Source organism: Rhinopithecus bieti, unplaced genomic scaffold (genome assembly GCF_001698545.2).
Source record: "Rhinopithecus bieti isolate Rb0 unplaced genomic scaffold, ASM169854v2 scaffold_9237, whole genome shotgun sequence".
NCBI classification, from domain to species: Eukaryota; Metazoa; Chordata; class Mammalia; order Primates; family Cercopithecidae; genus Rhinopithecus; species Rhinopithecus bieti.
This window is the reverse complement of record NW_016806263.1, coordinates 1,425,178-1,437,467: the sequence shown is the minus strand read 5'-3', so window position 1 is coordinate 1,437,467 and position 12,290 is coordinate 1,425,178. Positions and strand designations below refer to the sequence as shown.

The 12,290-nt window shown below is 46.2% G+C and overlaps 1 protein-coding gene across 1 annotated transcript in view; it reads right to left on the bottom strand.

Moving 5' to 3' along the window:
* The window catches only part of PROM1 (prominin 1), a 116,169-nt gene extending 105,347 nt beyond the window's left edge, over positions 1-10,822 (bottom strand). The window contains 2 exon segments of the mRNA XM_017875341.1: positions 3,923-4,358; positions 10,535-10,822. Coding sequence (XP_017730830.1) covers positions 3,923-4,142 — 220 coding nt within the window. The 5' untranslated portion in view covers positions 4,143-4,358; positions 10,535-10,822.
* Positions 10,823-12,290: the final 1,468 nt, after the last annotated feature.

The following is a 12,290-nucleotide window of genomic DNA, read 5'->3' as shown; positions in this document are numbered from 1 at the left end:
GTTCTGCCATGTCAACACAGGGGTGGTTACCTGTGTTCCTTGTCTAATTTAAACTAATGTCTTCTGCCCAGGAAGTAAGGCTTTGTCTCAAATCTCAGCTGAATAAGACCTTTCCATCTTACGTTTATTAAGCTGGGACTTGAGATAAAGCCTTACTTCCTGGGGATACAAGAAGGGTTTCTCTTAGAGTTTCAAATGCAAAATTTGGAAAACCAATTGACTGGACACAGAATACAAAAGTGAAAAACTTTCCAGTCAGATGGTAAGAAAAGAGGAAACCCAGGCTCCAGGGCTTTCTCTATCTCTTCTATTCCTTGACCTATACTGGAACTTTGCAGTTAAAGTACCACTACTCTTGACACCACCTTTGCAAAAATTATAACTGAGAAAATTATTACAGTGTAAGAGATCTGACCTAACCAACTCCATCTTGCTTTTAACCTCCAACCTATCCTTGTTCATTCCTGGGCATAGGCCCAAATAACTTTGGGAGGAACTTAGTTTATAGTTTAACTTTGAAACAAAGACAATAACAGACCTTTCCCAAGACAAACCCCTTCTTGACAGGTGACTATCCTGCTCTTCCAGGACTAAAAAATTAGCCACAAGATTAGAAATTGTGGTTTGGGAGTCGTGTAGCTAGAGGTCACAAAGTTCTAAACCTCCCAATTGCTCCTAGGGATAACATCACTGTTGTAAAGCCGAAAATCAGTGCTTGAGATACTTTGCAGGTACTTTGCAGACCCTGTGTTTTGAGGCTTCAGCTGATGCCACCCAGATAGATAAACTGGCTCTTCTGGTCTTGTGGCCCCCACCCAGGAACTGACAGCGCAAGAGGACAGCTTCTATTCTCTATGATTTCATCTTCTATCTGACCAATCAGAGCTCCCCACTTTCTAATTCCCTACTCACCAAATTATACTTAAAAACCCTAATCCCTGAATTTTTGGAGAGACTGATTTGAGTAATAATAAAACTCCAGGCCGGGCGCGGTGGCTCAAGCCTGTAATCCCAGCACTTTGGGAGGCCGAGGTGGGTGGATCACAAGGTCAGGAGATCGAGACCATCCTGGCTAACACGGTGAAATCCCGTCTCTACTAAAAAAAATACAAAAAACGAGCCAGGCGTGGTGGCGGGCGCCTGTAGTCCCAGCTACTCAGGAGGCTGAGGCAGGAGAATGGCGTGAACCCCGGAGGTGGAGTTTGCAGTGAGCCGAGATCGCACCACTGCACTCTAGCCTGGGCGACAGAGCGAGACTCTGTCTCAAAAATAAAATAAAATAAAATAAAACTCCAGTCTCCCATTCAGCTGGCTCTGCTTGAATCAAACTCTTTCTCCACTGCAGTTCCTCTGCACTGATATATTGGCTCTATCTGGCCAGCAGGCATGAAGAGCCCATTGGGCAGTTGCACGCTTTTAAATGAAAGGACATATCTATGGGAGAATAGCTTCTATGAAGACGTTACTCCACAGAGGACCGGTCCTGAAGTCTTGTGTTTGGTTAATGTACTAAGGTATTAAACTAATAAACAATATATAAGGATCAGTCATGCACATGCTCTCACGCTCTCTTTCTCTGTTTTGTTTTTTGCATCTTCAATTATGAGGGCATCTGTTTATGATTTGGTGCTTGTGAAATGCACTGGCCCCAAATGGAAAAATCATGATTGTCGTATATGTGTCTAATACATTGTAAAGCACCCAGTGGGTACGTTAAGACTACTAGGAAATGTAGTAACTAGGTGGAAGAATACAAACAAATGGGATGATGGAAGAAAACCAACACTGCAATAAATTCAATATTATATTATTTAAGCAACCTAATAATTTTTCCTCCCAAAGAGGTAATGCTGGTCTTCCCTGGTCTGCTGTTGAAACTTGAGAATTTCCTTCTGTAAGGTAGTAAGTATTGATGAAGGTCAAGAGAAAAACTAGGCTAATACCCTCAGATTACATTAGGATTACAATTCTTCAGTTCCCTCCTTAGGTCTAACAATGTTGTTGCAGTTCAAAACCTTGTAATGCATTGGAAGTTGTGTAAGCTAAAAGATATCTTCTAACTTGATCACCAGAATGAAGACCTTAAAATATACTGCTTTTCCTTGTTTTAAAAAAAAAAAGTATGAGGAAACCTTCCAATCAAATCTAAAGGGACCAAAATAGAGCAACATATGGAAAGAGATTATGGGATTAACTAATTACATGATATGCCTTAGAATGAGGCATGGGAAGCTTTCCAATCTTTTTGAGGAAATGATTGTAAATTCATATTCAACAACTGAATTCTATGCCTTTTATATTAAAACAAAACCAAGAAGCAAAGACTAAAAACACTAGTAGGAAAATAGTTTAAAAGAATGAATAAGACCTAGTATCTGAGAGCACAACAGGATGACTATAGTCAATAATAATATAATTGTACATTTTGAAATAACTAAAAGAGTAATTGGATTGCTTGTAACACAAAGAATAAATGTTTGAGGGGATGGATATGCCATTTTATATGATGTGATTATTACACATTGCATGTCTGTATCAAAATACCTCTTGCACCCCATGAATAGGTACACCTACTATGTACCCCTATGTACCCACAAAAATTAAAATATTTTTTAAATAAAAACGTTAATAGGTTATTTTATTCAGTAACACATATTAAGTCTCCAAATAAACCAAGAAATATCTGTTCAGAAGAGTGAATTTGTATCCAATGTTAATAAATAAACTCAGCTGATTTTCTACTTCTGTCTTTGGGATTTCCAAAGTTAGTATTTTAACAGCAACATAAACAGTAAGTAGCATTTGTTCAGGATTCTCTTCAATGACAATAACCATTCAAAGAGATTTGTTTCGTGAACTGAAATTTAAATTAGCAAAAATTGACAGCTATACTTCAAGCTGTTTTAATTGACCAATTTAAGACAAATAAGTGTTAAAAAATCAATACAAATGTATTTTAATGAAAATCTATAAACTCCTCATAATATAAACAAGTGAGGAGATTCACTGAATACCTCCTCTCTCTCTTCCTCCCTCTCTCTCCCACACAGACACATACACACACCACTAGGACTCTTACAAACAGTAGCTGACCAGCTAAGGAAAATGATAAGAAAGATTGCAGCAAATTCTGTAATCAATGATTGTAATCAAATCTTTGTAGCTAAAAGAACAGGCTTAGGATGGACTCACTGTTAAGCCAATCAAAAATTTAGGTGCCAAACCCTACTAGCAGATATTTCTCACAGGCTTTTTTATTTTTATAATCCCTTTTCTATGAACATATACCCTGAATTCAGAAGAGTATGGAAAACAACAAACATTAAGAAGGCAAAAATGACAAACGGCACTGTGTGTGATGAATAACGACACCATGGCATGACAATTCTGGCAAGTGCCAATCCTCTTCCGCACACCCAAGCTCTTAGAACCAAAGAAAACAGCTGGTCAGGTAAACATGTTTGTCCTTACCCTAAGCAATGTCAAAATTTGCATATTGTGGTGGGCAGAAGAGAGTTAAATTTTTAAGCATTGAGGTGGCCATCAGATGCTAGATAGTTATTCGTTTCTCCTTTGATGATACAAAATTTGCATTTTTACCCTAACTTTACTCTAACTTTCACCTTTGGTAAGTGCCTTAGAATAATTCATTGCTCTAACCCAAACAAAGCAAAACAAAAGGTGAAGAAGTGGAAAACCAACATAGCAACATCGTTTGCTTCCATTTCTCATGATAACATTCCTCACAATCTATTTAACCTAGTACAAGTCTTCTTAACTTCTGTCTAAATGCTTTCTGCTTCCGTGCAAAGCAATCACTAAAATACTGAATATATTATATACTGATTGCATTGACATTAAAAAACAATACTGTAGGTGTGTTTGGAGATAAATCCTATCTTTCCCTGCCATCGGCACTTACCTTCTGGGAAATCACGCGGCTGTACCACATAGAGAAAGATATGCACTAGTTCAAAGAGAATGCCAATGGGTCCAGCTGTATGGGAGTCTTGGGTCTCATAATTTGTTGCAGGCAATTCATAATTCCAAGCCTTAGGAGCATCTGTGGATGAAGGCTGCCCTCCTGAAAAAGAGTTCCCGCACAGCCCCAGCAGCAACAGGGAGCCGAGTACAAGGGCCATAGCTAGCAAGATCCTGCAAACATGAGGTAGAACTGGGTGCCTCCTGCCTCAGAAGTTCTGGAAGCCTTGGGGAAGAGGAGCGTGTTCCTGAGCAGAAGAGGAGCAGGAAGCACTGGATCTGCTGAATCTTCAGTTTTCTGTCCGAGGCTGGCTTGAGGCGAGGGACATCTCCAGAAGAATGTTCTCCAAGGGGGTCATTCACTCAAGGCGCCATCCCTGGCAGGGAGAGAAACAGCAGCAGAGTCATCAATGCATGCAACCTGCCTGCACCTGGAGCTGCCCGGAGAGGAGGCTGCAAAGCTTTAGAGCGAGGCCTCGCGCCTAATCCGGATGGGTGGGTGGACACCAAGCACACAAACTGCTCCAGAGCCACAGGGCAGGCGCTGGCATCAAAGCCATGACTCAGAGAAAGTCCCTCCTCAGGAGGGTCAGACGCAGAACACACACCCTTTATGTGTTCGGGAAATACTAGGTTTTGTAGAGAAGGCTTGGGATCTTGGAAACTAACATTTAGTGAGCACTTACTATCTTTCAGGCACTGCTATCTATGCTTCATAGATAGAAACAAGGTCCTCCTTGTTTGAGGCATTATTCCATTCTGCAGATGAGGAAACTGACACAGAGAGGGTTCTGGTGACTTGCCCAAGGTCACAGGTGATTAACCATGCGGCCAAGAGTCAAACTCACTAGTTTGCCTTCAGAGTCCAAGATCTAACTATGAGGTCAAGACACTGTCTCTACAGTGTCCCCCCTCAGGCTCTAGTAAGAGCCACTGGGGCCCCAGTAATCCAGTATATGCTTATATGCTTATTTCTTCTCCAAGTGTATGTTGTTCTCCTTGCTGCTGGAGATATATGTTACTCTGCCTTATATTCTACTTATTTACTCACTAATCTCATTTCAAACATCCCCCTCTCCACCTCACCCCCAATCCAAAGTTGAAGGGCATGGCCTCAAGGCTAGGGACCACACTGAGTCTGGACACATGTGTGACACTGGAACCTGTCTTTCTAATAAGCTTACTAACTAATCCTGATGGAAACCTTCACCCCAAGTAACCACCTGGACAACAAGGTTCTCAGAGATGAAAGCCAGGGCAGAGGGAGACTCCTACCTATCCCTTGGGAGAGGGAGAAACACAACAAGAATCCTAAAAGCAGCTGTGGCTCCAGCATCTGGGAAGGAAATAGGACTGAAAGTGCCTCCAAGGTGGACCCTGTCCTATTCTTCTTTCAATCCCCAGACCTTAACACTGGGCATGGCACACAGTCGGTGTTTCGTAAGAGCCTGCTGAGCAGCTTGTTTCACTCATGGCGCCATCCCCGGCAGGGAAAGAAACAGCAGCAGAGTCAACAATGCATGTAACCTGCCTGCAGCAAGAACTGCCCCCGAGAGGAGGCTGCAAAGCTTTAGCAAGGCCTTCAGCCTAATCCAGGTAGGTGGGTGGAAACCAAACATAGCCTGCTTCAGAGCTACAGGGCAGGCGCTGGCGTAGAAGCCAAAATATGTTATTTCCTTGTGCGGTTTCATGAGACTAGGCAAATCAGCATGGAACCTGGAAGGATCCGGGATGTGCCACTCTTCCTCTCCATATTAAGGGTTCTGGAGCAAGAGCAAGCTGCTGTCATTTTGTGAGCTAGATACATACTTACTAACTTTCAAGATAAGGACACGGTGCTCTGAAACCCACACTGTAAGAAATGGAAGGGGGATGATGAAGAAAGTGACATACTTTACAAGAGGCGAGAGGACCCACTACCAATGTTCCAAGTCAAAGAAAGCTTTGGACGAGAGATGGGATTTCATGAGCTATTTGAACAAAGATGTTAATTCATATATAATCCCTCCATTGCCTCATCTTCTAAGGCCTGTCCCACTCCAATTACTCCTGCACAGAGCTACCAATACAATGGCCCTAAACTCTTCCTTTGTCAAATTATGGGCTGCTGAGATCCCAAGTGGCTGCCAGTACTAACCTCGTGCCCCACGCTTCAGGTTCCGCCCTCCATCACACCCACAGTAGACACCTCGACCCCGGTGTTTCCAAAGGGTGCCCTTTGAACATCTACTGCAAGCACAACACACCACATGTACATTTTATCTTGTTTTTTTTTTCTGCTAAAGGACAGGCAGAGAGCTAAGCCTCCAGCACAGCAGCTGGAAGGATTAAAGGCTCAGATGCTGAGAAGGCCCACTTTCTGGTAATTCCACCAAGCCTCAGTCCAGGACAGAGAGAAACTGCCCAGGAAAGAACTATGAACAAACAGGCTTTCCAACTCCCTCAGTGACAAAGCAGGGGAAGGGAAATTCCCAGTGAAATGAAACACAACTGCTCACTGCAGCAAAGATGGGAGACAATGATTTGAGATAGACAGCAACTGGAGTTGCACTTCCAGATTTCTTTACATCTTGTTCCAAAATGTAGGTCCCCCTGAAGTTTTAAAGTACATTTTAAGAAAGTATTAAAATCTCACTAACTATGAAACACTAGAAACTGATTAAAGTCAAGTCAAAGAGGAAGAGTTTTTCATCTCGGGTTTAATAGGTTGTGCCAAAAAGAGAAGCTCTGAGTATTTACCTGCTAAATCCCAGTAGGTCCGAGAGCCACTGAGAGCAGCCTCTGTCTCAGGATAAAATGGGGTGTTTAGCTGAAATGCAGACTATTAATGGACCTAATTTCTGGGATGAAGCTCATTAATCTGCATTTTTAACAAGCTCTCCCGGGGACTGATCCTTCAAACAAAGTTTGAGAACAGTTCTGTTCCTGGAGTACTCTGATCCTGGAGTACCCACCTAGTCAATTCATGTCACTTTCCAAGGACACTTCAGGCTTCCCAAACACATTGGAAAATAACAGATGTAAGGTGAAAGCTCCCCACATGTCCTTTTCATATACTTTTGAATTGATCTTTCCCAGCTGCTGTGCAGGTCCCTGGCTTATTTCTGTATCCCCAGAGCATGGTCCTCAATGAAGAACTGCTACCAGCCTGGGCAACATAGAGAGGCCCTGTCTCTATTAAAAAAAAAAATTTTTTTTAATTAGCGAACATAGAGGTGCACAACTGCAGTCCCAGCTACTTGGGAGACTGAGGCAGGAGGATTACTTGAGTCCAGGAGGTTGAGCCTGCAGTGAGCCGTAATCATATCACTGCACTCCAGTCTGGGCGACCTTAGGTGATTCTGAGCCTGGAGTCCAGAGAACTGCATTTCAATACTTGTATAAAAGCAAATATGGCCCGGGTGTGGTGGCTTAAGCCTGTAATCCCAGCATTTTGGGAGGCCGAGGCAGGCAGATACGAGGTCTGGAGATCCAGACCATCCTGGCCAACATGGTGAAGCCCAGTCTCTACTAAAAATACACACACACAAAATAGCCAGGAGGGGAGGTACACACTGCTTGGGAGGCTGAGGCAGGAGAATCACTTGAATCCGGGAAGCAGAGGTTGCAGTGACCGGAGATCACGCCACTGCACTCCAGCCTGGGCGACAGAGACTCGGTCTCAAAAATAAACAAACAAATAAATAAATAAATAATGAAAAAGCAAATACGGTGATCGATCACCTTCATTTCTTTTCTTCGTTTGATGGAACTTCTCAGAATCTTTCTTTTAAAAAAGATCTTTGTAGTGGATTTTGTCATCTGGGGTGCTTTTGGCGGGGGCATGGGGGATACCCAATTTCTGAGATCACCTTTGTGAGCTGGGTGGGAGGCAGCCCTGCCTTGCATTGTGAGGCCAGCTGAGGTGCCCAAACTGTCCTGGCGGAGCTGAGCCACGCTGGGCCAATCAGAAGCTTTCTTCTGCGCCTGGGCCTGCGCGCTCTGAAGCAGGACAGTGTCTATAACTCATTCCAGCAATGATGGCAGCAATGCCAGCAGCCACATCCAGGGTCTTGTTCTGGCAGCCGCAGCCATCCCTGCATCAGGGGTCCCGTGGCATGTCTTGGATTCCTAAGCCTGACTAGCCAGCCTTCCTGCCACTTCCCTAAGCCACCCAGGGTCCATCCTTCCAAGAAGTCCTTTATCTGATAAAATTGCCCCAGACTCAGCTTCTACTGTTTTAACAAAGTATCCTGACCCTTAACAAATCTCAGAAATAGCTCTTTGCTCCCTGAAAAAACCTATTTCCTTTATATTTTAAACAGTACCAACAAAACAACACTTGGTTTAAAGTTTTCAGCTTCTCCTCTGATGCATTTGTTTACTTCACTGTACTAAAACACAAAGAAACTGTCTCATAAAAAATCAGAAGGAAGTTTAGAAATCAGAAAGAAGTTTAGAAAAGTTTAGAAATCAGAAGGAAGTTTAGAAAAAAATTATGGAACATATTAAAAAAAAAAAACAAGAATAAACTAAAGGGCACTGCTGAATAGACAGACAACAGCAACAGTAAGGGGGCTCTGGTCCCCCTTACTAACTCTGCCAAGATGACAGTTGTTTGCATTCTCCAACCCTTCTTCTGCTCCTCTGTCAAAGGCGGATTTCGCATAGGGTTGGCAGGCTAGCGATCTAATAGGTAAAGCACCTGGCACGCAGCTGGAAGGCTATCTGTGGTCTGTCTGCTTCTGCTTAGCATCAATACTCTGAGCTCAACTCCACCGGGGCTCCTAGGATAACCGGGACAGAGAGGACGGTGAGAAAAGAAAAATGGGTAACATCACACAAGTTGAATCATATGAGGTTGACGATATTCATATCTTCCATCCAAAAAACCGACAATTTCTTATGATTCAACCCAACATATCGCCGCGGTTGTTCGTGTCACGTGAGTCTTGGGGGGCACTCAAGAACTAAGATCGTGCACTTGCTTTCTTAACAAAGAACAGCTGCCGCCCTCAGGAACTCTAGCAAACCTTTCTCCAGAAAGGTCAGTCGCCCTCGCGGGCTCCAGGAGCAACCTGTTGCAGAAGGAAGCTTGGGGCGCCTGCTTCCCCGCCCTTTACCACCAAACCACCTCCAGGCCAATCCCCCTCCCGGCCTAGCTCCTTTCTGGGCGGAAGCCTCTCGCTAGCTGCGGGACACAAAAGAATGAGCGGCGAGGCGGGCGCGGGAAGCCGAGACTCCAGGAATTCGCAGCCGCGCAGGGGAGGGGGTTGCCGGAGTAACTTGGCTGCTCCGAGCTCGTCGGCGCCAGTTCCCCGCCGCGGCCCCTGTTGGGCACCGATCGGGGGCGATCTTGCCAGAGAGAAGGGGTTCCGGAGCTAGTTCCTTCTTCCGATCTGACTCCCTGCCTCTCCAGACGCGGGCTCTCGGGGAAACTGATCCAGAGCTTCCGACTTTCTACAGCCATGAAGCTCCTGGTCTGTCCAAGCTCCTCTTTGTTGTCCGGTCGGCGCGTTCTGGCAGGGTGCGCCTTGAGCACCCCAGTTCTCCATCTAGCGATAAGCCGCGGGTCCCCGCACATGCATGCAGAAGGGCCGTGGAGTGGGAGGCTGGGACGGTGCTTTGAGCCAGGGGTGCATGCGTTCTCCCACGGACGCGGGGAGATGGCTTCGCTTTGCACCCCCATATCCCTCCTCCGGCTGTGGTCTGCTGCACAGTGTTGGCCCCTTTCCTCACTCAGCCAGGGAAGCTCAGCGCTTCACGTCCCCGGGGCCATCCCTAGAGCTTCCTTTACCGCAGACTCGTTCCCAAGACCCTGGCAAATCTCACCTCGGTCGCTGTTCTCCCGGAGAGCGAGTCTGAAGTCTCTGGGGCCCCGGTCCGGTTCGCACACCCACCTCCGACTCCCGCTCCGGAACCACAGCCTCCGGCTATCGCCACCACCGCCCCCAGCCCCAGTGGATGGAAAGAAGACCCAAGCGGGGCGGCGCGGGCCACCACTCAGCGGAAAAAGTTTGGGTTGGCCGGGCGCCGGGACCACCACGTGCTCCCCGCAGTCCCTCTGGCCCCCAGCCGCTGTCCGGGCCCGCACCACCTGCTGAGGAGCCAGGGCGGCGGCGCAGATGGCTAGGGTAAGGGGGGCGCAGAGAGAACCCGTCCACTCCTTACTGTATACCCCCAGTACAGTGGAAGTGCGCTCAGCCCCGCGCCTGGTCAGCAGATGCCTCTCTCGCTCCGGGATGAGGACCCAGCTACTCACCGTGCACCCGGCTCCCACTCCTGCTCGCGCCCTAGTCACCGCTGCCGCCGCCCTTCCCTTAGCTAGCCAGGCCCTGGCTCGTGAATTATTTATGACCCGGCTTCGGGGACCACCGCGACGGCTTTTGGAGAGCCGGCCCCGCCCGCCGGCCGGGGAGGGGCTCAGGAGGCGCAGCGGCCGGACCCTCGTACGTGGCTGGAGGCAGGAGAGAGGGCCCGGTGCCCCGGGGGACCTGTTGCGGCTTCCTCTGTCCCGGGCGGGGACCTGGGTATGGAGCCGCCGTAATGGGAAGGATTCCTTAAACATACTCACCGCTGCGGGATTGCTGAGCGCGTGGCCAGGTGCCGCGTGGAGATCTGCCTCAGCCACTTAATGATCGCGAAACCCGAGCCCCGGACGCAGTCTGATTGGACCGGCTGAGTTGCTTCGCCACGTTGCTCGGGGCGCCCACCAGCACCTGGACAGCATCCATTTCCTGTAGAGGTGCCTGCTCAACCCCCACACTCCCTTCTTGCAACACTCGCTCCTTTTACCCCAACAGAGTCACTTACTTAGAATGCAGCTACCCTCCTAAAAACTCTCCTTTCTCATCCCAGCCGCCTAATTGGCGGCTTCTGTTGCCTAATCCCAATGCAATTTAAAAAAAAGAAAAAAAATTGAATCCTTCGTGTGCAGCAGTACCAATGCTAGTGACTGAAGCAGTTGAAAAACGGCATAAAGCAATACACACTCCCATGTGTACACACAGGCATCTGCTATGACATGAAGCCACTGCACCTTCTTTTCTCACTGCCTGTTGGTCTCCCTGCTCTGTGAGTTGCAGCTCACCCTTGGAGTCTTCACCTTGCTACTTAGCTGACTGGTGGAAACCTGTTAGAAGTAATCACTCCGTGTCTAACTGTCCTCACCAATTTGCACTTCACTTATTCACCACTTCTTATCTTGAATTGAGAATACCGTACTCTCTGGCAGGCAAAAAAAAAAAAAAAAAAAAAAACTTAGGTAAGAAAAGCACCTTCAGGAGAGTGTCTAGCATACAGTAGGTGTTTAATACATGTTTGTGATATGGATAGATAGATGAAAGAATAGATGCACAAACTACAAATGAATGATAGGCAGGAACATTAAGTCACTATCTTTTTCATTTACCCCAGAATCTAACATAAAACAGGTACTGGAAAATAAGCATTTTTTGTTTTTAATAGTTAGATTGATCTTGAGTGTGTATATTTCTAGACAAGAAATGTTAGTTCAGAAAACTTCCAAAAATTACACTAAGACATGGCAAGGTTAGATGATTTGCTTCTGTGTCCCCACCCAAATCTCATATTGAATTATAATTCACTGGGAGAGGGACCTAGTGGGAGGTGATTGGATTATGGGGGCAGATTTTCCCCCTTGCTGTTCTCATCATAGTGAGTGAGTTCTCATGATATCTGATGGTTTAAAAGTGTGTGGCACTTCCCCTTTGCTCGTTCTGTCTCTCCTGCTGCCATGTGAAGATGTGCTTGCTTTCCCTTCTCCTTCCACCATAATTGTAAGTTTCCTGAAGCCTCTCTGGCCATGCCTACTATACAGCCTCTGAAACCCAGTCTCAGGTAGTTCTTTATAGCAATGTGAGATCAAACGAATATGGGTGGAAAACAAATCTTCTAGTCAGGGCAGATGTCCCCTCTGCAGCCCCTGCAGATCGGAAGCCTCTGGTTGAACATCTCCTGGGGCCCCATAAACCTGCTCCTAGATAGCACTCTTAGACCGGAGCTAGCAAAAGAGGTGAGTTCTCAGAGGAGTGGGTCCTGATGTCTGTCAAAGTTTGGTCCTGCCTTTTTTAATCGCTGTGACTTTGGCTGCTTAATATTTCTCTGAGCCTCAGTTTTCTGGTCTGCAAAATGAAGACAATTATAACTCACAGGACTCATTTTCATTTCTAATAATACCAGCAACAGTAGTATCAGTAGAGAGGGAAGAAGCAAGATGGTCAAATAGAAGGTTTGACCACTACCCCTCCTCCACCCCGGCCAGGAACACAATTTAACAACTATCTACACACACAAGAAGCACCTTCATA